The sequence below is a fragment of the Nilaparvata lugens genome, chromosome 9 (genome assembly GCF_014356525.2).
Source record: "Nilaparvata lugens isolate BPH chromosome 9, ASM1435652v1, whole genome shotgun sequence".
Taxonomy (NCBI): Eukaryota; Metazoa; Arthropoda; class Insecta; order Hemiptera; family Delphacidae; genus Nilaparvata; species Nilaparvata lugens.
This window is the reverse complement of record NC_052512.1, coordinates 45864482-45889691: the sequence shown is the minus strand read 5'-3', so window position 1 is coordinate 45889691 and position 25210 is coordinate 45864482. Positions and strand designations below refer to the sequence as shown.

General features: G+C 36.9%; 1 protein-coding gene across 1 annotated transcript in view; it reads left to right on the top strand.

The window, feature by feature from the left end:
* LOC111063663 (myogenesis-regulating glycosidase) overlaps window positions 1–25210 on the top strand; it is a 42562-nt gene that overhangs the window by 8690 nt on the left and 8662 nt on the right. The window contains 9 exon segments of the mRNA XM_039435355.1: window positions 1634–1709; window positions 1712–1770; window positions 3506–3654; window positions 8367–8509; window positions 8512–8527; window positions 15558–15771; window positions 18576–18639; window positions 18642–18836; window positions 23208–23413. Coding sequence (XP_039291289.1) covers window positions 1634–1709; window positions 1712–1770; window positions 3506–3654; window positions 8367–8509; window positions 8512–8527; window positions 15558–15771; window positions 18576–18639; window positions 18642–18836; window positions 23208–23413 — 1122 coding nt within the window.

Sequence of the window (25210 nt, the reverse complement as noted above, 5' to 3'; positions counted from 1 at the left end):
ATCTTGAACAAGAAAATAGTAGCTAAATAACCTCAATTTACTGATGGTTTGTAAACAAATAGCAAATTTCCTTAAAAATTACCCTTCCTATATTATAAACGATGACATTCTATTACCAACTTAACGCTAAACTAGTTTAACTGAACCTGGATTAGTTAAATGCACTGAGAAAAACCGATTCAAGTTTAAACTTTTAGATTCACTTAAACTCGATCAACTTAATATTTCGCGGGGTAATATCAAGGCTTTGCAAAAACATCACGCTTCAGAGACCCTAGATTCCTAGATGGAGGAAGCTCCCTACACACAGAGATTCTTCATGAATGAGAGAGTTGCAACGTATCACCAACAATGGAAAGAGCTTGTTGAACGTATGTCAGCTGATAGGCTGTGTTGCTGTGTGTTGTTAAGGACTAAAGCTCCTTGTGATCTTTTCGGATGCAACACGTTGCTTTTGAGAAGTACAAAAGAGCATCTGTTGCTTATGAAAAGTCACACATTATAGCTACTTGGTATCTTTTCGGATGCAACACGTTGCTTTTGAAAAGATATAAAAGAGTATCTGTTGCTTATGGAAAGTCAAATTATAGCTCCTTGAGTATCTTTTCGGATGCAACACGTTACTTTTGAGAAGGTTCAAAAGAGCATCTGTTGCTAATGGAAATATACATTAATGCTCCTTGAGTATCTTTTCGGATGCAACACGTTGTTTTTGAGAAGATACATGAGAGCATCTGTTGCTTATGGGAAGTCACATTATAGCTCCTTGAGTATCTTTTCGGATGAACACGTTACTTTTGAAAAGATACAATAGAGCATATTAATATTATGTTGCTTATGGAAAGTCACATTATATCACCCTACTTTACTTTACTTTTCTTGTTCGTCACAATTACTGAACTGCATTAAGGGAGCAACGATCCCGCAGTATATGACACGTCAAAGTCATAGCCTAATTTTGCTATAGATGACAAATAATGTATGCTGTGAAATTAGAGCGAGTCAACATTACGGCAGACAGTAAAGATGTACTTTGTGTTAAATAGAATTATATTTTTTTAATCGATTTCAAAGTTGATATTTATTTAAAATTCGACTGAGTCATTGTCAATATTGAGAACCGTTCCATAATTGAATAAAAACACACATATACAGCTGTGATAAGTTCTAAATAGTGTGTTTGTTTTTTCGGCCTCAAAATTTTATAGTTTTTTGAAAGTTTGGAATTTTTTAATTAATTGTAATTGATTTAATTTAATGTTGAAGTATTTTCTAATTTAAAAATGATTTTTGTGTGTTTTGAATTGTAAATTGAATGTGTAATTGATGAATGTTAAGTGACACTCATAACCTAGCTACATTTGGACTGTTGTATAAATTAGAATGGGAACCGTTTTGGGCTTATAAGCCTGTGGCACTCTTCTGTACGTTGTGTAATTATGAATGATTAAATAAATAAAAATAAAATAAATAAAATATGTTGTCAAATTCTAACAGTTTATTTGGTACACGATCATGGTTTCGTGACCTCACCGGTCACATTTTCAAGTCGTTGTACCGAATAAAACTGTGTAGAATTTGACAACATATGTGTGTTTTGTTCAATTATTGATATTTATTCAATTTGTTGCAGATGTCATTTCCTCGAGTTCTCAAGAAGCGACGCAAACCGAAGGAATACAAATTGCAGAGTTTTGTCGCGATGCTCTTCTCACAATATCATTCCTTGTGGGTTTTGCCCATGTTTTTTATCACCAACAGGTTTTACAGGTCAGTTTTTCAAATTGTTCCAATCAGATTTTGAATTTTGAACTCCTATTATCCTATTATATTTAGACCTGATAACAGCGCTCACACTCACATTCCGGGACGACACGTCACGGTACAATAGGACAGAAGCTCTATGTTTATTTAGGATTTTTTCTAGACATTTTAAATCGATAATTTAATTATTAATTTTGGTCAATGTGTTTAAAAAACCTTTTCCAGCCCATGATAACCATTGCTTGACATTGATGCAAATAAGCATAATTTTTATATTAATTACATCATTTTATTTATTTGGTGATTATAAATTAAAGCTGAAAGATGTTATTTAAAAAGATGTATTTTAGAGTGCTTATAGCTACCAAATATGAGTAAATGAACTTGAACAAGTGATGACTTGTGAAAGAACTATGAGGTATTTGTAATGTATATCGACTTCTATTATTGCAGATTGTCATAAAATATGTGAAATTTAAATAAATAACCAAAGACCTTAAAGATGCATAGACTCACATGCAGCGCTAGTGTCGTACTTGGAATTGAAATCCGCCATTGAGGGGGCAACCCAAAGATTATTACATACCAATGCCACCAATGCCTTTGTGATCTATAGTATTACAAATATATAGATATAATATCTCGTGCTAAAATACCCCAATGGCGGCCTTCAATTTCAAGTAAGAGCTATCATTGGGAAGGCATAGGCATTGTGGGTCTATATCTCTTAAAGGTCTTTGTAAATAACGATCTATCAAACTGAAAAATTCATTTATAAAATTACCTTTTTAATAAAAATTTGATATGAGCTTATATAAGAGGTATTAATAAAAAAAGGATATTTTCTTGTATTGGCTTATCAAAAAACATGCAAGAGATGAAATGAATAAACATAACCATAGAGAAACAATAGCATAAGTAGATATTCCATGGTATAGGGCGTTTATGTCGCAGTTTTTACTGTTATCTCAAGCCGATTACCGTTGTTTATTGTCGAATTTTACTGTTTTGTTGGGGTTAGAGTGTATGAACGGCACAATATGAGAGACTACCAGTGTCACACAGCTTCATGGGAAAGAATTACATGAACCATCGGCTTGAGATAACAGTAAAAGTTGCGACATAAACGCCCTATACCATGGAATATCTACTTATGCTATTGTTTCTCTATGACAGAACATTCTAATATTTGGGGAATGGCCGCGGATCCATTCTCTGTATCCATGTATCCCTGTACCTTTTGGTAGAGAGTTAGTGGGGAGGATATTTTTAATATTCTTTCCGAAGAATGGACATTGATATGTCCAAAGCTCCGCCAATTTATGTAGATGCATTACAATATAATTATCTATAGTTATTATATTACAAATTGCTTTTTCATATCGTATTGAGTACTTTATTTATGTAGATTACATATATACTGGCTTATACACTTATATACAATAGCTTACAATACAGCAAAATTATAGATGAATTTACATAATATAGACTAAGAAAATAATTATTGAACTGTATATGATATGAAAAAGCAATTTGTAATATAATAACTATAGATGATAATTATATTGTTATGTATCTGCATAAATTGGCGGAGCTTTGGACATATCAATGTCCATTTTCGGAAAGAATATTAAAAATATCCCCCCACCAACTCTCTACCAAATGAGAAATGAGAGATGAACAGAAATGAGTTGTGAAGGAAAATTTTATTTTATTTGATTCAATTTTGTGTGTGTTGCAGAGAGCCTATTTCGATAGAATCCGATTCAATAAAGAGGAAAGACTTGTGCGTGTTTTCGACTCGGAAAGCGGACAGATTGCGCTAGGCTACCTAGGCGTCCAGCTACCTGATACCGACCGTGTGTTTCATTGTCTACCCAACCAACAAAAGTAAGTTCATTCTACCATTTCTATTTTACTTTCCTTGCCCTATTTCCATTATCACGTACACCCTGAGTAGCTTCAGAGGTGGGTGATTGATACCCAGGTGTTGCTCCTGGATGACTTCGCTCAGTCGTAATGTGGGCGGGGAAAGGAGGCAAGTCGAAGTTCCTCTTCCTTCTTCTTTGTGCCTCAGCTGGCATGAACAGCACCTCCTGGTGCTTCTGACGGCGTGAAGGTCGCTCTCTTCTCTGATGACACCACTTTGATGTAATTTTGTATCGGCCTTACGGCCTCGGTTCCGCTCCAGTGAAGTAGGAAAAGGAAGGACAGACAGGATAGGGACGGCAGACAACGGTCCGCTGTGCCCTGGGGAGAAGGAAGAATAGGGACGGCAGACAACGGTCCGCTGTGCCCTGAGGGGATGGAAAGAATAGGGACGGCAGACAACGGTCCGCTGTGCCCTGGGGAGAAGGAAGAATAGGGACGGCAGACAACGGTCCGCTGTGCCCTGGGGAGAAGGAAGAATAGGGACGGCAGACAACGGTACGCTGTGCCCTGGGGAGAAGGAAGAATAGGGACGGCAGACAACGGTCCGCTGTACCCTGGGGAGAAGGAAGAATAGGACGGCAGACAACGGTCCGCTGTGCCCTGGGGAGAAGGAAGAATAGGGACGGCAGACAACGGTACGCTGTGCCTGGGGAGAAGAAGAATAGGGACGGCAGACAACGTTCCGCTGTGCCCTGAGGGGATGGAAGAATAGGGACGGCAGACAACGGTCCGCTGTGCCCTGGGGAGAAGGAAGAATAGGACGGCAGACAACGGTCCGCTGTGCCCTGGGGAAAATGGGAGGATAGGGACGGCAGACAACGGTCCGCTGTGCCCTAGGAGATGGGAGGACAGGGACGGCAGACAACGGTCCGCTGTGCCCTGGGGGAATGGAAGGTCAGGGACGGCAGACAACGGTCCGCTGTGCCCTGGGAAAATGGGAGGACAGGGACGGCAGACAACGGTCCGCTGTGCCCTAGGGAGATGGGAGGACAGGACGGCAGACAACGGTCCGCTGTGCCCTAGGGGATGGGAGGACAGGGACGGCAGACAACGGTCCGCTGTGCCCTGGGGGAATGGAAGGTCAGGGACGGCAGACAACGGTCCGCTGTGCCTGGGGAAATGGGAGGACAGGGACGGCAGACAACGGTCCGCTGTGCCCTAGGGAGATGGGAGGACAGGGACGGCAGACAACGGTCCGCTGTGCCCTAGGGATATGGGAGGACAGGGACGGCAGACACGGTCCGCTGTGCCCTGGGGGAATGGAAGGTCAGGGACGGCAGACAACGGTCCGCTGTGCCCTGGGGAAATGGGAGGACAGGGACGGCAGACAACGGTCCGCTGTGCCCTAGGGAGATGGGAGGACAGGGACGGCAGACAACGGTCCGCTGTGCCCTAGGGAGATGGGAGGACAGGACGGCAGACAACGGTCCGCTGTGCCCTGGGGGAATGGAAGGTCAGGGACGGCAGACAACGGTCCGCTGTGCCCTGGGGGAATGGGAGGACAGGGACGCAGACAACGGTCCGCTGTGCCCTAAGGAGATGGGAGGACAGGGACGGCAGACAACGGTCCGCTGTGCCCTAGGGAGATGGGAGGACAGGGACGGCAGACAACGGTCCGCTGTGCCCTAGGGAGATGGAAGGTTAGGGACTTACGGCAGCCAAGGGGCCGCTGTACCAGGACAGGAGGTCGGGGACGTACGGCAGCCAACGGGCCGCTGTACAAGGAGCAGGAAGGTTGTGAGCGGAATGCTGTGGACTGGGGCTCGTCCGGCGTTTAAATACTCCCCCAAAGTGGAGGGGATGGAGTTGTGCCGCCGCCAGAGGCGGTGGAAATCGTCTCGATGCGCGGAAGATGATGCGCCATCGGTACCTTCCTTATCTCCGCGGTCGGCTAGCTTTGCTGATAGCCGAGCGTCTTTCAATAATATTATTAATTATTTAACAATATTTTCCGTCACAATTTTACTTTGTGACACCATAGGTAAGGAAAGTATTGCTATCCGAAAAAATTAAGGTACCCCAATTTATAAATTTCTATACGTTTCAAGGTCCCCTAAGTCCAAAAAACTGGTTTTTTGGTATTGGTCTGTATGTGTGTGTGTGTGTGTATGTGTGTGTGTGTGTGTGTGTGTGTGTGTGTGTGTGTATGAGTGTATGTGCGTCTGTGTACACGATATCTCATCTCCCATTTAACGGAATGACTTGAAATTTTGAACTTAAGGTCCTTCCCCTATAAGGATTCGACACGAACAATTTCGATCAAATGCAATTCAAGATGGCGGCTAAAATGGCGAAAATGTTGTCAAAAACAGGGTTTTTCGCGACTTTCTAAAAAAACTGCTCCAACGATTTTGATCACATTTATACCTAGAATAGTCATTGATAAGCTCTATCAACTGCCACAAGTCACATATCTGCAAATATTTCAGGAGCTCCGCCCCATCTATGCAAAGTTTGATTCTAGATTCCCAATCTTCAGATACAATTTAAACAGAAAATTTCAAGTGGAAAAGATTGAGCGTGAAAATCTCTACAATTAATGTTCAGTAACATTTTCACCTAAAAATGGAAATAAGCTCGAAATTCGAGAAAATGTGATTATTTAATTGGAAACTGTTTGCAACTGTTGATTCTATTAAAATGATTCACTATGAAGAGATAGCAGACCTCGTGTGTCTCCAGCGTTATAGTCCTGTTACCAGCTGGCTCAGATCTTAGAATAGTAGACTTGAGATGCGCGGGAACACTAGCGTTAGGTGATCAATTATCATAACGGCAAGGAAAGTTGTGTGAGTGCGCCACACCAGATTTTTCACTCTTCTATTTTCATTTTTTTTTAATTTTCTCTCTTCACTTTCCCCCAATCCCAAACCAGCTCCTCCTCCTCCACTTCCTCCTCTTCTACCTCCTCCTCCACCTCCTCCTCCTCCTCCTCCTCCTCCTCCTCTTCAGACGGAAAATAGGCAGTCATACGTGTTAATATAGAATCATAAATGAAATATGTTGTGTATTATATAATATAACTAGCTGGCCCGCGAACTTCGAACCGCCAAATAATTAATTCATCTCATGACAAACTTTAGCTGGATGCACACCTTAAGATGACATCGATAAAAATGTTCTATTATACTTTTATCCAAAATGGCGGCTGATTGAACTTTATCAATTATTTCTTTAAAAACTAAAACTTTAATCAGTTGCCATTTTGGATAAAAGTATAATAGAACATTTTCATCGATGCCATCTTTCTTGACGTTGCTGATGACTGTATGGTCCGATAGCAAAAGAATTAAATCTATCTAAGCTATCTTGTTTTCAAAAGGCTTTTAAAATGATGTTCCACACAATGGGTGTTTACATTTAAAATATTCTAGTTTCAAACCGTAAGTCACCCTCGTATTAGGTTTGAAATTCAGTTGTACGTCAAAAGGTAGAGTATTTGACCAATAACTTATCCTGAAAGCTACAGTATTATATCTACAACAGTGTCAAATTTATTGAGGGGTTCCCATACATAGACTCACTCTGTATAGATTATGTCAATACCTACTATTACTTCAGTCCCACAACTAATTAATGACGTCATAACATGTAGATTGATTCTTCCTAAATCATGGTAGTTTCTACTAGCTTAACAATGTATGTTATCTAACATTTGTTACTTTATCGATTTCTTATTGGATGGAATACTATCTAAATTCAAGATTAAAGACATTTGTATTTTATTAAATAGAAATTTTTATTGAAATGAAAACACTTTATTCCACAAATGCAATAATTTATCCATACTTTCAGCTTGATAGACATAGGCCTACTCGATTCAGTGATAGAGCTATTGATAAATTCATCTCAACCAAAAATACTTAATAATAGCCTCTATCAGAATCGAAGGAGATGTAAATCAAATATACAGCAAATTAGATGTAACTCTTTTTTAGGAAAGAGGCTCCACAAACTTGATCAAAATAGATCTGTGGTAAAGAAACTCATCAGAAGAATGTTTATTAGTTAGGTAAAACCTCTAATATTATGATATTATGGACAGTTCCAACACTTTGCATTTATTTTCAATTTAATAGTTTAAAATTTTTTTCACACACTTCATTTACACTGTTTTTCCACAGTCAAATTACACTGTTATTTCACATTTTATTTACACTTTTCTTTCACACTCAAACTGAATTTTTCACTCTCACTTTATTTACACAGTTCTTCTACACTTCACGTAAACCGTTGTTTTGTAGAATTGAAGATTTTTTTCTTATCGCTCGTATCCATTTTCGTTTCATAGTTTCATCTTTCGAAAAAGAAAATACCGTAGGAAACTTTTGGAGTCTTGTTGTAATTCCCGCAACAATTATGTACACAACAGTATCCCAAGATTTAAAACCCCAAATTCATCATTAATTTTCACTAAGAATATCAGAAGAATGATAAACAAACTATATTCATTGAAATGGAGGACCGTGAAAATTGAATTTGTAATTCAAATTTTGTTGATTACCATAACAGATGTGATAACAAGCATCAACGCTCTTATTTTGCTTGCTTACCGCCAGTAGATCATCGATCTACATGTGATGACGTCATAGTTTATTAGAGCTTTAGTTGTGAGGCCTGAAGTAATAGTAGGTATAGATTATGTCAATATTATGGTCTTATGTTTGCAGAAGTGACGGATCGGTGTGCATGGAATGGCTGAACCACGCCAGGCTCTATCTGAACTACAGGGAGAGTGCCGGTCTGCGCTGTTATCACATCACCTGGACGAGTCTGCAGCCAGCTGAGTTCCCCACTGACTGCTACGAGGACGGGGCGACTACGGCCATTGGTGACTATCAATTCACTATTGTCATAGAGAAACAATAGCGTAAGTAGATATCCCATGGTATAGGGCGTTTATGTCGCAACTTTTACTGTTATCTCAAGCCGATTACTGTCGATTATTGTCAATTTTCACTGTTTTGTTGGGGTGATAGTGTATGAACGGCACAATATGAGAGACTACCAGCGTCACACAGCTGCATGGGAAGAACTACATGGACTATCGGCTTGAGATAACAGTAAAAGTTGCGACATAAACGCCCTATACCATGGGATATCTACTTATGCTATTGTTTCTCTATGCTATTGTACTACTCTTAGACCAGTTATAGAATAGACACGCTGGGAAGTCTAGCCTCTGAAGCCAACATCTACTGCCAAATCCACCCATCTTGACGTCACAACCAAGCTAACAACAATGCATTGTTCAACAACAATGTAAGTTAAACACCACAAACACTTACACAACAAACTCAAAAACGTTTTCTATAATTTCTTTACGATGCGTGACGTCATTGCTGTGACGTCAAGATGGGCGTATTTGGCTGTTAGTAGATGTTGGCTTCATCGACTTTCAGAGTAATACTGTTTATAGCCTTCTGTGAATGAGGTATCATCATAGAGAAACAATAGCATAAGTAGATATCCCATGGTATAGGGCGTTTATGTCGCAACTTTTACTGTTATCTCAAGCCGATAGTTCATGTAGTTCTTTTCTATGCAGCTGTGTGACGCTGGTAGTCTCTCATACTGTGCCGTTCATACACTCTCACCCCAACAAAACAGTAAAAATCGACAATGATCGACAGTAATCGGCTTGAGATAACAGTAAAAGTTGCGACATAAACGCCCTATACCATGGGATATCTACTTACGCTATTGTTTCTCTATGCTATCACTCCACTCTTGTACTACTCAAGCAAGCTATAGTCCGAGAGTTATTACTTTTTACACGGATCTTTCTCGAAGTCAGAGAGGCCCGATGCTCTTTCCACCACACCCACCACCTAAGAGCATTCTCCTACATCTGTGTCAGCATCCAATTGTGCGCAGCATGCTTAATCCTCCCACTACTCTGTCCTTGTTACAAACTGTGGAAGGAGAAATCGGTTTCCCCTCTTCATGTTAAAAGTAATATCTCTCAGACTATCGTGGGATCCATGTTATAATGGCGTCGAGAAAGATATAAATGAATAGATACATTTAATTCCTCAGTTAACAAAAGTACAGACAAAAAATCTGGTGTGGCGCACTCACACAACTTTCCTTGCTCATTGAACTGTAAGCCTCATTCTCAAACGAGAATAATTTAGGGGAATAACATAATGACGATTGGCGGTAACATATTTGAAACTACGATCAGACTACTGTATATGTAAATACATAATTGTTTTCAGAGTTCATTTTCCTTTGAGTAAATTGTGAAATTCGATGATTTTTTAAAAGTCGTCAAGACAGCTGTTCTACAGATGAAATATCTCGACTATGTGTTCTTTTTATGAACTGCTCTACCTATACCTACCTCATGCATGAGAAGGAGGTTACAAAGTCCATTTCTCTAGGATGCGGTGAACTCCCCATTGGTTTCCCAGAAAGGAGACTCATGCCAGTTGATAGAGCTGATAAATAACTATACAGGGTATGAATTTGAAAAAATCGGTCAAGTCATTTTTGAGAAAACCGTGAAAAACATGGATTTTTAGTCATTAACTGTCATTTTTCTCAAGAATATTACGGAGCTCCTGAAATTTTCCAGAAATGAGACTTATGCCAGTTGATAGGGCTTATGAATAGCTATCCATGATATAATTTGAAGAAAATCGTTAGAGCCATTTTCGAGAAAACCGTGGAAAACATTACAAGTGACTATCTCAAATACTATTTTTGATACTTTCTCAAATCAACTTTATACATTCTCAAATAGAATTGGAAAAGTTGTAGACTTGAAGGTGGACTGGAAGCAGAGAGTATGAAGTTTGTTTATCGGGATCTTAAAAATATAATTTTTAATATGTGAATATTTCCTATTCTACACCTTTTCCAATTTTATTTGAGAGAGTATCAAGTTAATTGAGAAAGTATTAATTACATTTGAGAATAGTCACTTGTAATTGGAAGAATGTCAGATGTAGGTGAGAATAGTCAATTGTATTAGAGATGTCATCACATGTAATTGTGAATAGTGAACTGTATTTGAGAAATCGTCAAATGTAAATGAGAAAATGTTCCAATTAACATGCCATGACTCTTCTGTAGCCTATATTACAGGTTTTATTTAAGCAGGAAAGGGTACTGTACTAAGTACACAGTATTCCAATTACTACCATAGGCTTTGCATGGGTTAAAATTAATATTTTCAATTTTGAAAGTATTTCCCCTGTACTGTTTACGAATGGTTAATCAGTATTATTTCTATGTATGTATTGGCAACGCGACTTTTGTCTGCAAACATTGCACTTGATGAAGATCAAATTCTCTGTTTACGGCGCAATTAACTTTATCATCAATCAATTGAATCTCTTGATTAAACAATTCGGCAATTCTTTAATGGATTTTTGGGCTTGAAAATAATGTTCTATTCAAAAACTAAACGTTTTATTGGAATAGCCTATTAAATATATTTTCATATTATTTTATATGAGTACAGTTATGAAAAATATATGTACTGGAAGTACTGTTTTTTTTTAAAATCATTTCCCAATTACAACTGACAACTTTTCGATTTCAAATCGTATGTTCTCAATTGAATTGATACTTTCTCAAATAAAATCTCTATTCTCAATTGCAAGTGATGACTTCTCAAATACAATTGACTATTCTCATTTACACCTGACGTCTTCTCAAATACAATTTACTATTCTCAATATTACAATTGATACCTTCTCAAATAAAGTGGAAAAGGTGTAGTGGCTATTCTCAAATACAATTGACTATTCTCATTTACACCTGACGTCTTCTCAAATACAATTCACTATTCTCAATTACATTGATACCTTCTCAAATAAAGTTGGAAAAGGTGTAGTGGCTATTCTCAAATACAATTGATATTTTCTCAAATTAACTTGATACTTTCTCAAATAGAATGGAAAAGTTGTAGACTTGAAGGTGGACTGGAAGCAGATGAAGTTTGTTTATCGGGATTCTCAAAAGTATAATTTTTCAATATATGAATATTCCTATTCTACAGTAGTTATAATAATGTGAAATATTTCGTCAATGTTTAGTTTTGAAGCATCTAAATTTGAAAATCTACTTTGTGAAAATATTTGTGGACTGCAAATTTTGTGAATTGAAGAACTATAGTGTGGTCCACGTTATAATGGCAGTGGATAAAGATAGGAGAATAGCGAAGCCGATTCTCTGCATCAATTAATTATATTCCTACACTGTCAAAAACATAATTGACATCGTTGTGAACCTATAAAAGGATAGTACCACCGGCTTTGTCGAATGATAGACAAGTATAGCAAAACCAAAGTTGATCAAATACTGTCATTATAACGTGGACCTCACTATACATACAAGACTTAACCTATCTCGGACTATGTGCTACGTTTTCTGAATTTGAGAGAGAAAAAGCACAAGGTTACCTTATTTTCCTCTCCCTATCATTTCGATAATGTACTTATTGTATAAATGAATAAAGAATAGAGGTATAGAGAAACAGTAGCTTGAGTAGATAACCCATGGTATAGGAAATTTATGTCGCAACTTTTACTGTTATCTCAAGCCGATTACTGTCGATTATTGTCGATTTTCACTGTTTTATTGGGGTGAGAGTGTATGAACGGCACATATGAGAGACTACCAGCGTCAAACAGCTGCATAGGAAAGAACTACGTAGACTATCGGCTTGGGATAACAGTAAAAGTTGTGACATAAACGCCCTATACATGGGATATCTACTTATGCTATTGTTTCTCTATGATTGATTGATTGAGTACTTTATTTATGTAGATTACAATATATACTGGCTTATACACTTATATACAATAGCTTACAATACAGCAAAATTATAGATGAATTTACATAATATAGACTAAGAAAATAATTATTGAACTGTATATGATATAAAAAAGTAATTTGTAATATAATAACTATAGATAATTATATTGCTATGCATTTACATAAATTGGCGGAGCTTTGGACATATCAATGTCCATTCTTTGGGAAGAATATAAAAATATCCTCCCCACTAAATCTCTACCAAAAAACGTTTTCTACGTTTTCTGAATTTGAGAGAGAAAAAGCACAAGGTGACCTTATTTCCCTCTCCCTATCATTTATAGTGCGGTCCACGTTATAATGACAGTATTTGATCAACTTTGGTTTTGCTATCCTTGTCTATCATTCGACAAAGCCAGTGGTACTATCTTTTTCAAGGTCCACAACGATGACAATTATGTTTTTGACGGTGTAGAAATATAATTAATTAATGCAGAGAATTAGCATCGCTATTCTTCTATCTTTATCTACTGCCATTATAACGTGGACCACACTATTTAGATAATGTACTCATTTTATAAATGCATAAAGAATAGAGACACTGTAGCTTGAGTAGATAACCCATGGTATAGGGAATTTATGTCGCAACTTTTACTGTTATCTCAAGCCGATTACTGTCGATTATTGACGATTTTTACTGTTTTGACCGGGTAAGAGTGTATGAACGGCACAATATGAGAGACTACCAGCGTCAAACAGCTGCATAGGAAAGAACTACGTGGACTATCGGCTTGGGATAACAGTAAAAGTTGCGACATAAACGCCCTATACCATGGGATATCTACTTATGCTATCGTTTCTCTATGATTGATTGATTGATTGAGTACTTTATTTATGTAGATTACAATATATACTGGCTTATACACTCCTACAATAGCTTACAATACAGCAAAATTATAGATGAATTAACATAATATAGACTAAGAAAATAATTATTGAACTGTATATGATATGGAAAAGCAATTTGCAATATAATAACTATAGATACTTATATTGTAATGCATGTACATAAATTGGCGGAGCTTTGGACATATCAATGTCCATTCTTCGGAAAGAATATTAAAAATATCCTCCCCACTAACTCTCTACCAATATGAGAGACTACCAGCGTCAACAGCTGCATAGGAAAGAACTACGTGGACTATCGGCTTGAGATAACAGTAAAAGTTGCGACATAAACGCCCTATACCATGGGATATCTACTTATGCTATTGTTTCTCTATGGTAGTACAGTATCCTTTCCTGCTCAAATCAAACCTGTACTGTAGGCTACAGAAGAGTCACGACATGTCAATTGGAAAATTTTCTCATTCTCAATTGATATCTTCTCATTTACATTTGACGATTACTCAAATACAATTCACTATTCTCAATTACATGTGATGACTTCCCAAATACAATTGACTATCTCATCTACATCTGACATTTTCTCAATTACTATTGAGAGAACTATTTTAAAGATGATTTCAAATTGTCTCTGAAGGTAGGAGGATAGATGCTTCACATACTAGAACCGGAGAAAGTACTTTGAGGATACCCAATCATCAAATACTATTTTCACAAAATCCTTTTAGTTAGTGCCTGTCGAGCATGGAATGCACTTCCCGTTACTATCAGGTCCATCGAGAGCCGAGCGAGCTTCATCCTGACTTAAGAAAATATCTTTGGAACAAATGACTGAAACTGTCCAGCCCTAGTAATCTACATAAATAAAGTACTCAATCAATCAATTTCTTTAAAACATTCCACATACTTTTATTTATTTATTTATTCAGTTATGTACAATTATCGAGGATATTTTAATATTCTTTCCGAAGAATGGACATTGATATGTCCAAAGCTCCGCCAATTTATGTAGATGCATTACAATATAATTATCTATAGTATATATTACCAATTGCTTTTTCATATCATATACAGTCAATAATTATTCTCTTAGTCTATATTATATAAATTCATCTATAATTTTGCTGTATTGTAAGCTATTGTATATAAGTGTATAAGCCAGTATATATTGTTGTAATCTACATAATAAAGTACTCAATCAATCAATCAATACAATTGATACTTTCTCAAATTAGCTTCATACTTTCTCAAATAAGATTGGAAAAGGTGTAGAAGATTTATAAATGCTATTCTAGCTCACAGCCTCATATGTTTGGCGACCATTGATTTAGATAATGAACTTATTGTGAAGATGAATAAAGAATAGAGTTAACTATCTACTTTATGTACATAAATTGGCGGAGCTTTGGACATATCAATGTCCATTCTTCGGAAAGAATATTAAAAATATCCTCCCCACTAACTCTCTACCAATATGAGAGACTACTAGCGTCAAACAGCTGCATAGGAAAGAACTACGTGGACTATCGGCTTGGGATAACAGTAATAGTTGCGACATAAACGCCCTATACCATGGGATATCTACTTATGCTATCGTTTCTCTATGATTGATTGAGTACTTTATGTAGATTACAATATATACTGGCTTATACACTTATATAGAATAGCTTACAATACAGCAAAATTATAGATGAATTACATAATATAGACTAAGAAAATAATTATTGAACTGTATATGATATGAAAAAGTAATTTGTAATATAATAACTATAGATAATTATATTGTTATGCATGTACATAAATTGGCGGAGCTTTGGACATATCAATGTCCATTCTTCGGAAAGAATATTAAAAATATCTTCCCCACTAACTCTCTACCAATATGAGAGACTACTAGCGTCAAACAGTTGCATAGGAAAGAACTACGTGGACTATCGGCTTGGGATAACAGTAAAAGTTGCGACATAAACGCCCTATGCCATGGGATATCTACTTACACTATTGTTTCTCTATGCTATCATTTAGATAATGTACTTATTGTATAATGAATAAAGAATAGAGGTAACACTATCAGCTTGTGATAACAGTAAAAGTTGCGACATAAACGCCCTATACCATGGGATATCTACTTATGCTATTGTTTCTCTATGATAGAGGTAACTTGATTAATGTGAATGATGGTTTAGGTACGGCGGCGGACGCACACTGGGCATGGCCTGGCCGGTGGAGTTGGGCCGTGTGGAGATGTCGGCCTTTGTGACGGGCCACGTGGGCCGCCACCGGTGGGGGTCAGTGCTCAAACGCTACTTCATCAACTCACGTGGGGTGGCCATTGCAGTCGACGCCAACACGCCGCTCTATGTCTCCATCGACGATGAGAAGACTAGGCTCTGTCTGCAGGTCAGTTCAAATATCGGGGCGACGAGCTTCACTCGTTACTGGACTTGATAACTTTTTAGCATAGTTAAATAATTATAATTTAAACACTGATAAATATGTCAGTTACAGCCTAATCCTATTATACTAGTAGTTCTGTAAACAGTAGACCTCACGCAGTATTCTCATCCACAAGTACCTGATTGAAACTATAGACCTTATGGAAAAAGTTTAATGGTTATCATTAAAAATAGTCATGTACATTGAAAACAAAAACATTCATAAAATAAAAACTTGGACTTGATAACTTTTTAGCCTAGTTGAATTATAATTTAAACACTGATAAATATGTCAGTTACAGCCTAATCCTATTATACTAGTAGTTCTGTGAACAGTAGACCTCAAGCAGTATTCTCATCCACAAGTACCTGATTGAAACTATAGACCTTATGGAAATACAGCAATAGACTGCTTCTTCTCCACACATCTGTGTATCACTTGTCAGCTGATTATGATGAATAATTCTATAGTCTGATTTTTACTCTAATATTGGCGTAGAAGGAGGCTCCTTTTTCCTTTATATTATCCTTAAAATGCGAAATTTCCAAAACCTTGTATATACGTCGACGCGCAATTAAAAAAGGAACATAGGCTACCTGTCAAATTTCATGAAAATCTTATTACCGCGTTTCGCCGTAAATGCACAACATATTATTTAAATTATAATTTAACTATGCTAAAATTTCAAGTCCAGGTTTTTATTTAGATGAATGTTTTTGTTTTCAATGTACATGACTATTTTAATAACTTTTTTATAGCCTGTGGCAAATATATGGAATGAATTATGACCTATAACACTAATATTGAATGTATAGCGAGGCAGATAATTTACATAGGTACTAAAATAATAAACTCATTCCAAATCACTTTCTCATGGACAATAGATCAGCGGAAAAATTAAACTGGACATACAGTAATTTCTTCTTCCATTTAGAATATGACTCGAGATTTCTGCTCCAGCATGTTTTTTTTTTTCATTTTTCAGGGGACTCGCTTATACCTTTATTTTGAGTACCTATTCCTCTTTTTTTTTTCCTTTCCCCCTCCATTTCTCCCCTTACCTTTTTCCCTCATTACTTCTCTTCTCTTCTTGCCTGCCATTACATGGGAAACCATAGTTGGCTAGGTACTTCCTCTCTTTTTTTCTCTTCTCCAACACACCCACCCACAAGCCCATGGTTTTTTATATTTGTAACATTTTATTGTGTTTTATTTGTTTCATAATTTCTTTGTAATTTGTTTGGGTGTGTTTTTAATAAATTGAATTGAATGAAATATCATCATAAATCAGCTGACAAGAAATTACACAGATGTGTGGGGACCAGTCTATTGCTGTATTTCCATAAGGTCTTATAGTTTTTCAATCAGGTACTTGTGGATGAGAATACTGCGTGAGGTCTACTGTTCACAGAACTACTAGTATAATAGGATTAGGCTGAAACTGACATTTTATCAGTGTTTAATTATATCTCGACTAGGCTAAAAGTTATCAAGTCCAGTTTTTATTTTATGAAGTTTAAATGCATGTTGCACATTTACGGCGAAACGCGCTAATAGATTTTCATGAAATTTGACAGTCATGTTCCTTTTTTAATTGCGCATCGACGTATATAGAAGGTTTTTGGAAATTTTGCATTTCAAGGATAATATAAAGGAAAAAGGAGCCTCCTTCATACGCCAATATTAGAGTAAAGTTTTTTTAACCAGATCACTCCCGTGTTATCGGATGGGCACGTTAAACTGTCGGTCCCGGCTGAAGTATGACAGTCGTAAGGCCCATTGACGGCTTAATTATATATTCAGGCGGTGGAACATTCCCGAAAGGAACTCCCCACCAACAAAAGCCATACGAATTTATTTTTTAGAGTAAAAATCAGACTATAGAATTATTCATCATAATCAGCTGACAAGTGATTAAACAGATGTCTGGAGAAGCCAGTCTATTGCTGTATTTCTATAGGTCTAGGCTATAGTCTCAATCAGGTACTTGTGGATGAGAATTCTGCGTGAGGTCTACTGTTCACAGAACTACTAGTATATAGGATTAGGCTGTAACTGACATATTTAGAGGCTTTGTAGAGAGGCTTTCGTCTATTTGGACATTCTAACTCTACCCTCAATTTATATTTTCAAATTATTAGTCTTCACTCACGACCATATCTCAGATCTGGCCACAAACGCTGACATCCACAATCATAATACTAGAGGCAGAAATAATTAGCTTTAAGACAGCACAGGCTTCACTGTATGAGAAAAGGCCTTCTTACATTGGTTCAAAGCTTTACAATAATTTACCATTTGAGCTGCAGTCCCTAACAACAAGAATATATTCAAAAAGAAATTATACAGCTTTCTTGTTGCAAAGCTTGTTATAGTTTCAATGATTATTTATGTAATACCTGATTGAAGCATCTGTAATAATAAATTTCATGTCCTGCACTACTTTAAAACCTACTTTATTTATCTGATGTCTTTGTATTGGTGCTTATTTTATGTCCATTGATGTGAGTATACTTTCAACAATTCCTCAAGGAATGACCTGTGACTAGACGATATTCAAATTTATATTGTATTATGTTGTGTTGAATAAAGATTATCTTATCTTATCTTATCTTTATCAGTGTTTTACTTATATTTTGACTATGCAAAAAGTTATGAAGTCCAAGTTTTTATTTTATGAATGTTTTTGTTTTCAAGTACATGACTATTTTTAATGATAACTTTTTTATAGCCTGTGGCAATAATATGGAATGAATTAAATTGTACAGGCGCGTTACGACGACTTCGCCTACATACGGCCGTCTGCAGACAGTTTGGCCGTACTCAACTATTCGGGTGCACGTCGTCCAACATGAAGCAGCTCCATTCGTCGCTGTCGGAGAAGTCGCTGTGGGACGGACTGAAGCGGAGCGACGTCGAAGTAGTTCACTCTCTGCTCACCGAGCCTGTCTGGCAAATAGCGCCACTGTCGCCTTCTCTGCTCACTGAACAGGCGGTCATCAACTACACTGAAGCGGTCATCGGCTTGGATTTCTCAACAGGGTCAGTCATATTCGCTTATTTCTCAACTAGCCGTCAGGCTCGCTTCGCTCGCCATATCCGTCTAGCCAGGGGGCTCCGCCCCCTGGACCCCCGATGGATATCGTCCAAGGATGAGATCAGCAGGCTCGCTTTGCTCGCCTGCATTTTCATTTATCATCTTTGGGACGATCCAGTCCGAGGGTCCAGACTAAACGTCTGGCTAAACTAAATAGGAATTGAAGAAGTTTTTAGGCATATCCTGTTTTTTTTGTTTTTCTTTTCGATTCTTGTATTTTTTGCTAACCTTATAAATAATAAACGGATATGGCGATCGAAGCGAGCCTGACGGCTAGTAATATAATATTCCCAGGAATAGCTCTGATTGAAGTAGCAGTGCCCTATCATTTTTCCGCGAAAATGCATTTCAATCTTCAACTTGGTGCCAACCTAAAAAAGTCAACTCAACTTAATGCAACCTGACAAAATTATCATTTTAGTTATCAGTAACACTGTTTCGAAGAGGTACTCCTCTAGATTATAGTCTATTAAACATATGGTATGGACATTTTTCAATTATAATTAAGAGAATAAGAAAATATACATGCTAAAAGATGAACTTTAAAACCCTTGAAAACAACCCTTAGAGTTAAATATTGCCAAATTTTCTTAGTGCGCCTCTAAAGGGCCAACTGAACATCCTACCAAATTTGAACGTTTTTGGTCCGGTAGATTTTTAGTTCGGCGAGCGAGTGAGTGAGTGAGTCAGTCGTCAGTCAGTGAGTGCCATTTCGCTTATATATATATAGCCAACTCTATATATATATAGAGAGAGAGATTTATTTGAACAAAAATAATATCTATGAAAATGTGTTTACAGCTGTTGTTTTAGGAGTACGTTGAGTTTCTTTGGCGGTTTTAAAATTTTCAATTATTATTACAGTATTTTCAGTTATTAGTGATGATTTATTAGTGAAGTATTCTTATTTAATTTGGTTTTCAACTTTCCTAAATTCTAAATTCCTAGTTTATAAATATTATGGACTCAAATTGGACAAAAACGTGTAGTTTTTAACCTACATAACATAACCTACATAACATAACATAACCTATTTTTGGACAATTTCTATCTAAATTTGGGAAAGTAACAGTTGTGGGCTTTAAGCCTGTTGTTCCTTTCCCAATCATTCATAGTTGAGAATGATTGTATCTATTAATGTATAAATAAATAAATAAATAAATAAAAACAAGTGAGCTACAAAGATATACAGGATTGGGCAGGGAGGTATGGATGATTTAAATACCAGTTACACACTCATTTTTAAACGAAACTCAACATTTATTTTTAATGTGTGCCTTGGATGTTGCCATTATAAAAGTTAAAGATGTAAAAATTGAAACATTGGTTAGTTCAAAGCCACTGATCGGTGAGTGAACGAATGAGATCGGTGAGTGAACGTGGCTCGAACGAAGCACTGTTTGGTCGTTGATGATGCATAGACTCACATGCATCGCTACTGTACTTGCAATTGAAATCGCAATTGAGGGAACACCCTGGAAGATTATTACATACCAAATACCTTGAGAATTTTTGTAATCTATAATTTTACAAAAATATATATATTATATAATAACTCGCGCTAAATACCTCGATGGCAGCCTTCAATTTCAGCAGAGCAATGCATTGGGAAGGCATAGGCATTGTGCGTTTATACCTCTTCAAGGTCTTTGGTCTAACTGATAACAAAAACAATCTGTGTGGTACACTCACACAACTTCCTTGCTCATTGAACTGTAAGCCCCATTCTTAAAGAGATAATTTAGGGGAATAACATAATGACGATTGGTAGCAGCATATTTATTTATTTATTTATTTATTCAATAATTAAGAATTACACAACTTACAGAAAAGTACCACAGGCTTATAAGCCCAAAACAGTTCCATCCTAATTTATACAAAAGTCAAATGTAGCTAGGTTATGTGTCCCTTAACATTCTCCTATATTTGAAACTACGATCAGACTACTGTATATGTGTATATTATAATTGTTTTCAGAGTACTTTCACCTTTGTGTAAATTGTGAAATTCGATTATTTTTTTAAAAGTCGTCGAAACAGCTGTTCTACAGATGAAATATCTTGACTATGTGTTCTTTTTATGAACTGCTCTACCTACCTACCTCATGCACGAGAAGGGGTTACAAAGTCATTTCTCAAGGATGGGGTGGACCCCCACATTAATTTCCCAGAAAGGAGACTCCTGGGAGTTAATAGAGATGTTAATAGCTACAAAGGGTATGAATTGAAAAAAAATCGGTCAAGTCATTTTTAGAAAATAAATTGTGATAAAAATTTAAACAAAATCCATTTTTCTCAGAATATTACGGAGCTCCTGCAATTTTCCCAGAATGAGACTCATGTCAGTTGATAGGGCTCATAATAGCTAGCTATCCATGGTATAATTTGAAGGAAATCGTTAGAGCCGTTTTCGAGAAAACCGTAAAAACAATGGTACCGTAAAAAAACCGTATAATTTGAAGGAAATCGTTAGAGCCGTTTTCGAGAAAACCGTAAAAAACATGGTCTTTTAGTAATTATCCGCCATTTTTACCGCCATCTTGAATTTAATTTTATTGAATTTCTTATTGTCGGATCCTCATTGTATAAGGACCTTAAGTTTAAAATTTCAAGTCAATCGGTTGATTAGGAATGGAGTTATCGTGTTCACAGACATACACACACAGACCAACACCCAAAAAATCATGTTTAGGACTCAGAGGACCTTGAACGTATAGAAAACTTGAAATTAGTATACCTTAATTTTTTGGAAAGCAATACCTTCCTTACCTTGGTAATAGGGCAAGGAAAGTAAAAATACGTCATATCCGGTTCGTTGACTGATCAAGCCCATCGTACTTTCTACCGATGTAAAAGAACGTAAACAGACATGGCTGAATATGAGGTTTTTTACAATTATAATGGTATTCGGGAGCACAGAAATGCATGATTACATAAATTCACTAACATTTTAAATATTATCCAAAGCATTTTAAACAACTCCAATCACTTGATGGTTTTTCATTTCAATTGATTATCAATGAGATAGGTTAGGGTCAAGTTTTGTTTATAATGTAAGCAACAGACGAAACATCTGTCAGTCATGACTCATGAGCAACCGTTCAGCCAAAGAATACATACAGAATGGAAGGTATCATAAATATAAAGAAAATAAAAATCTCAGTACCCTTTTTTTGAAATATTTTATCACTACATGTTTCGGACATTTATGCCATTTTTGGAAAAATTTTATGGACATTTATGGAAAAATGGCATAAATGTCCGAAACATGTAGTGATAAAATATTTCAAGAAAGGGTACTGAGATTTTTATTTTCTTTATATTTATATTACAAGTAGCCCTATACAGAAAAGAGATAAAAAATATGGAAGGTATCAATCTAACCAAGACTTGACTGCACCAAGACCACGACACATGACTGCATCATCTTGTTAAAAATATTAAAACTACCGCTATAATTATCATAATGCTGCACTTTCTTTCAAGATGGCGGATTATGGTGTCAGGATACTAGCCGACCTTCCATTCTGTGGTACATCTGTGATCACTAATCTGTGATCAGGTTTTTTACTGAACGTAAATGAAAATCTGGTGTGGCGCACTCACAGAACTTCCTTGCAGTTATGAAAATTGATTATCTGACTCTAGTGATCACGCGCATCACAGTCTACTATTATCAAAGAAATACGCCAGCTGGTGACAGGACAATAACGCAGAAGACACACGAAGTCTGCTATCTCTTCATAGTGAATGATTCAATAGAATCAACAGTTGCCAACAGTTTGCAATTGAAATAATAACATTTTCTCGAATTTCAAGCTTATTTTCAATTTTAGGTGAAAATGTTACTGAAATTAATTGTAGAGATTCTCATGCTCAATCTTTTCCACTTAAATTTTATTGTTTAAATGTGTTTTGAAGCCTGATAATGGGAAACTAGAATCGAACTTTGCATAGATGGGGCAGAGCTCCTTGATTTTTTTGATATGAGACTTGTGGCAGTTGATAGAGCTTATCAATGACTATTTTAGGTATAAATTGATCAAAATCGTTGTAGCCGTTTTCGAGGAAATCGCTAAAAACCTGTTTTGACAACATTTTCGCCATTTTAGCCGCCATCTTGAATCGCATTGATCGAAATTGTTCGTGTCGGATCCTTATATTGTAAGGACCTTAAGTTCCAAATTTCAAGTTATTCCGTTAATTAGGAGATGAGATATCGTGTACACAGACGCACATGATGCGTCATTCATTAATTTCCTATCCCGTTCGTGTATGAACCAGTTCTTTTCTTTATTATTATCGATTTGTGTCCTCAGGTCATGTGTTACTGAACGAGTTTTGGCAAACCGAGGTTGGTGATTTCACAGTTGACGAAGAACGATTCCCCACCATGGAGAAAACTATTGACATCTTTCATCGTAGAGGATTCCGTATCGCACTATCCATCCAGCCCTACATATCGACCGAATCCATCAATTTCGCCCCAGCAGTGCGCCAGGGTCTTCTGGTAAATATATACTAGTAGTTCTGTGAACAGTAGACCTCACGCAGTATCTGATCCACTGAAACTATTGACCTTATACAAATACAGCAATAGACTGGCTTCTCCACACATCTGTGTAATCACTTGTCAGCTGATTTATGATGAATAATTCTATAGTCTGATTTTTTGTGAGTGTGAGCGCTGTTATCAGGTCTGGCTGCAACTGTCTACAACGTTCAAGATTTTCGATGTTTTTGAACGGTAGTATTATAGTCAACTGTCTACTAACGTTGATGGAAAGATATTACATTTTCAAGATGTTCGATGTTTTTGAACGGGTAGTATTATAGTCCACTAGACAGCTGATTTACTAGTATTGCTTTCCGAAATAAATTAAGGTACCCAATTCTAAATTTCTTTACGTTTCAAGGTCCCCTGAGTCAAAAAAAGTGGTTTTTGGGTATTGGTCTGTATGTGTGTGTGGTGTGTGTGTGTGTGTGTGGTGTGTGTGTGTGTGTGTGTGTGTGTGTGTGTGTGTGTGTATGAATGTATGTGCGTCTGTGTACACGATATCTCATCTCCAATTAACAGAATGACTTGAAACGTTTGAAACGATTTGGAACGTAAGGTCCTTACAATATAAGGATCCGACACGAACAATTTCGATCAAATGCGATTCAAGATGGCGGCTAAAATGGCAAAAAAGTGGTCAAAAACCGGGTTTTTTGCGATTTTCTCGGAAACGGCTCCAACGATTTTGATTAAAGTTATACCTGAAATAGTCTCGATAAGCTCTATCAACTGTCACAAGTCCCATATCTGTAAAAAATTTAGGAGCTTCGCCAGAGCTCCTAGAAAGCGAGAAATTTTAATCGACTTTATCAAAATAATCTGATTTGTTGACATGACATGATGATCATTCTAAACTAGTAGTTCTGTGAACAGTAGACCTCACGCAGTCTTCCCATCCACAAGTACCTGATTGAAACTATAGACCTTATGGAAATACGGCAATAGACTGGCTTCTCCAACCATCTGTGTAATCACTTGTCAGCTGATTATGATGAATAATTCTATAGTCTGATTTTTACTCTAATGTTGGCGTATAAAGGAGGCTCCTTTTTCCTTTTATATAATCCTTGAAATGAAAATTTCCAAAAACGTTGTATATACGTCGACGTGCAATTAAAAAAGGAACATACCTGTCAAATTTCAAGAAAATCTATTACCGCGTTTCGCCGTAAATGCGCAACATATAAACATTTAAACATTCAAACATTTAAACATCAAGAGAAATGCCAAACCATCGACTCGAATCTTAGACCTCACTTCGCTCGGTCAATTACACCCCAGTTGAGCTTCTGTACTAAATTTGAACATTTTCTGGTCATTAGTTCTCAATAAAGCTGAGAAAACGCTAAAAAACGCTGGAAAAACGCAGATTTTGGGCGTACCTTTCCCAAATCCGTTCTTAGTACGCTTCTAAAGGGCCAACTGAATATACCTACCAAATTTGAACGTTTTTGGTTCAGTAGATTTTTAGTTCTGCGAGTGAGTCAGTCAGTCAGTCAGTGAGTGCCATTTCGCTTTTATCAATTTGAAATGTGTAGAAAAAATCCTAAATAAACATAGAGCTTTCTGTCCTATCGTACCGTGACGTGTCGTCCCGGAATGTGAGTGTGAGCGCTGTTATCAGGTCTGGCTGCAACTGTTTACAACGCTGATGGAAAGATACATTTTCAAGATGTTCGATGTTTTTGAACGGGTAGTATTATGGGCAACTGTCTACTAACATTTTTCTGTATAGAGCTACTTTTTATA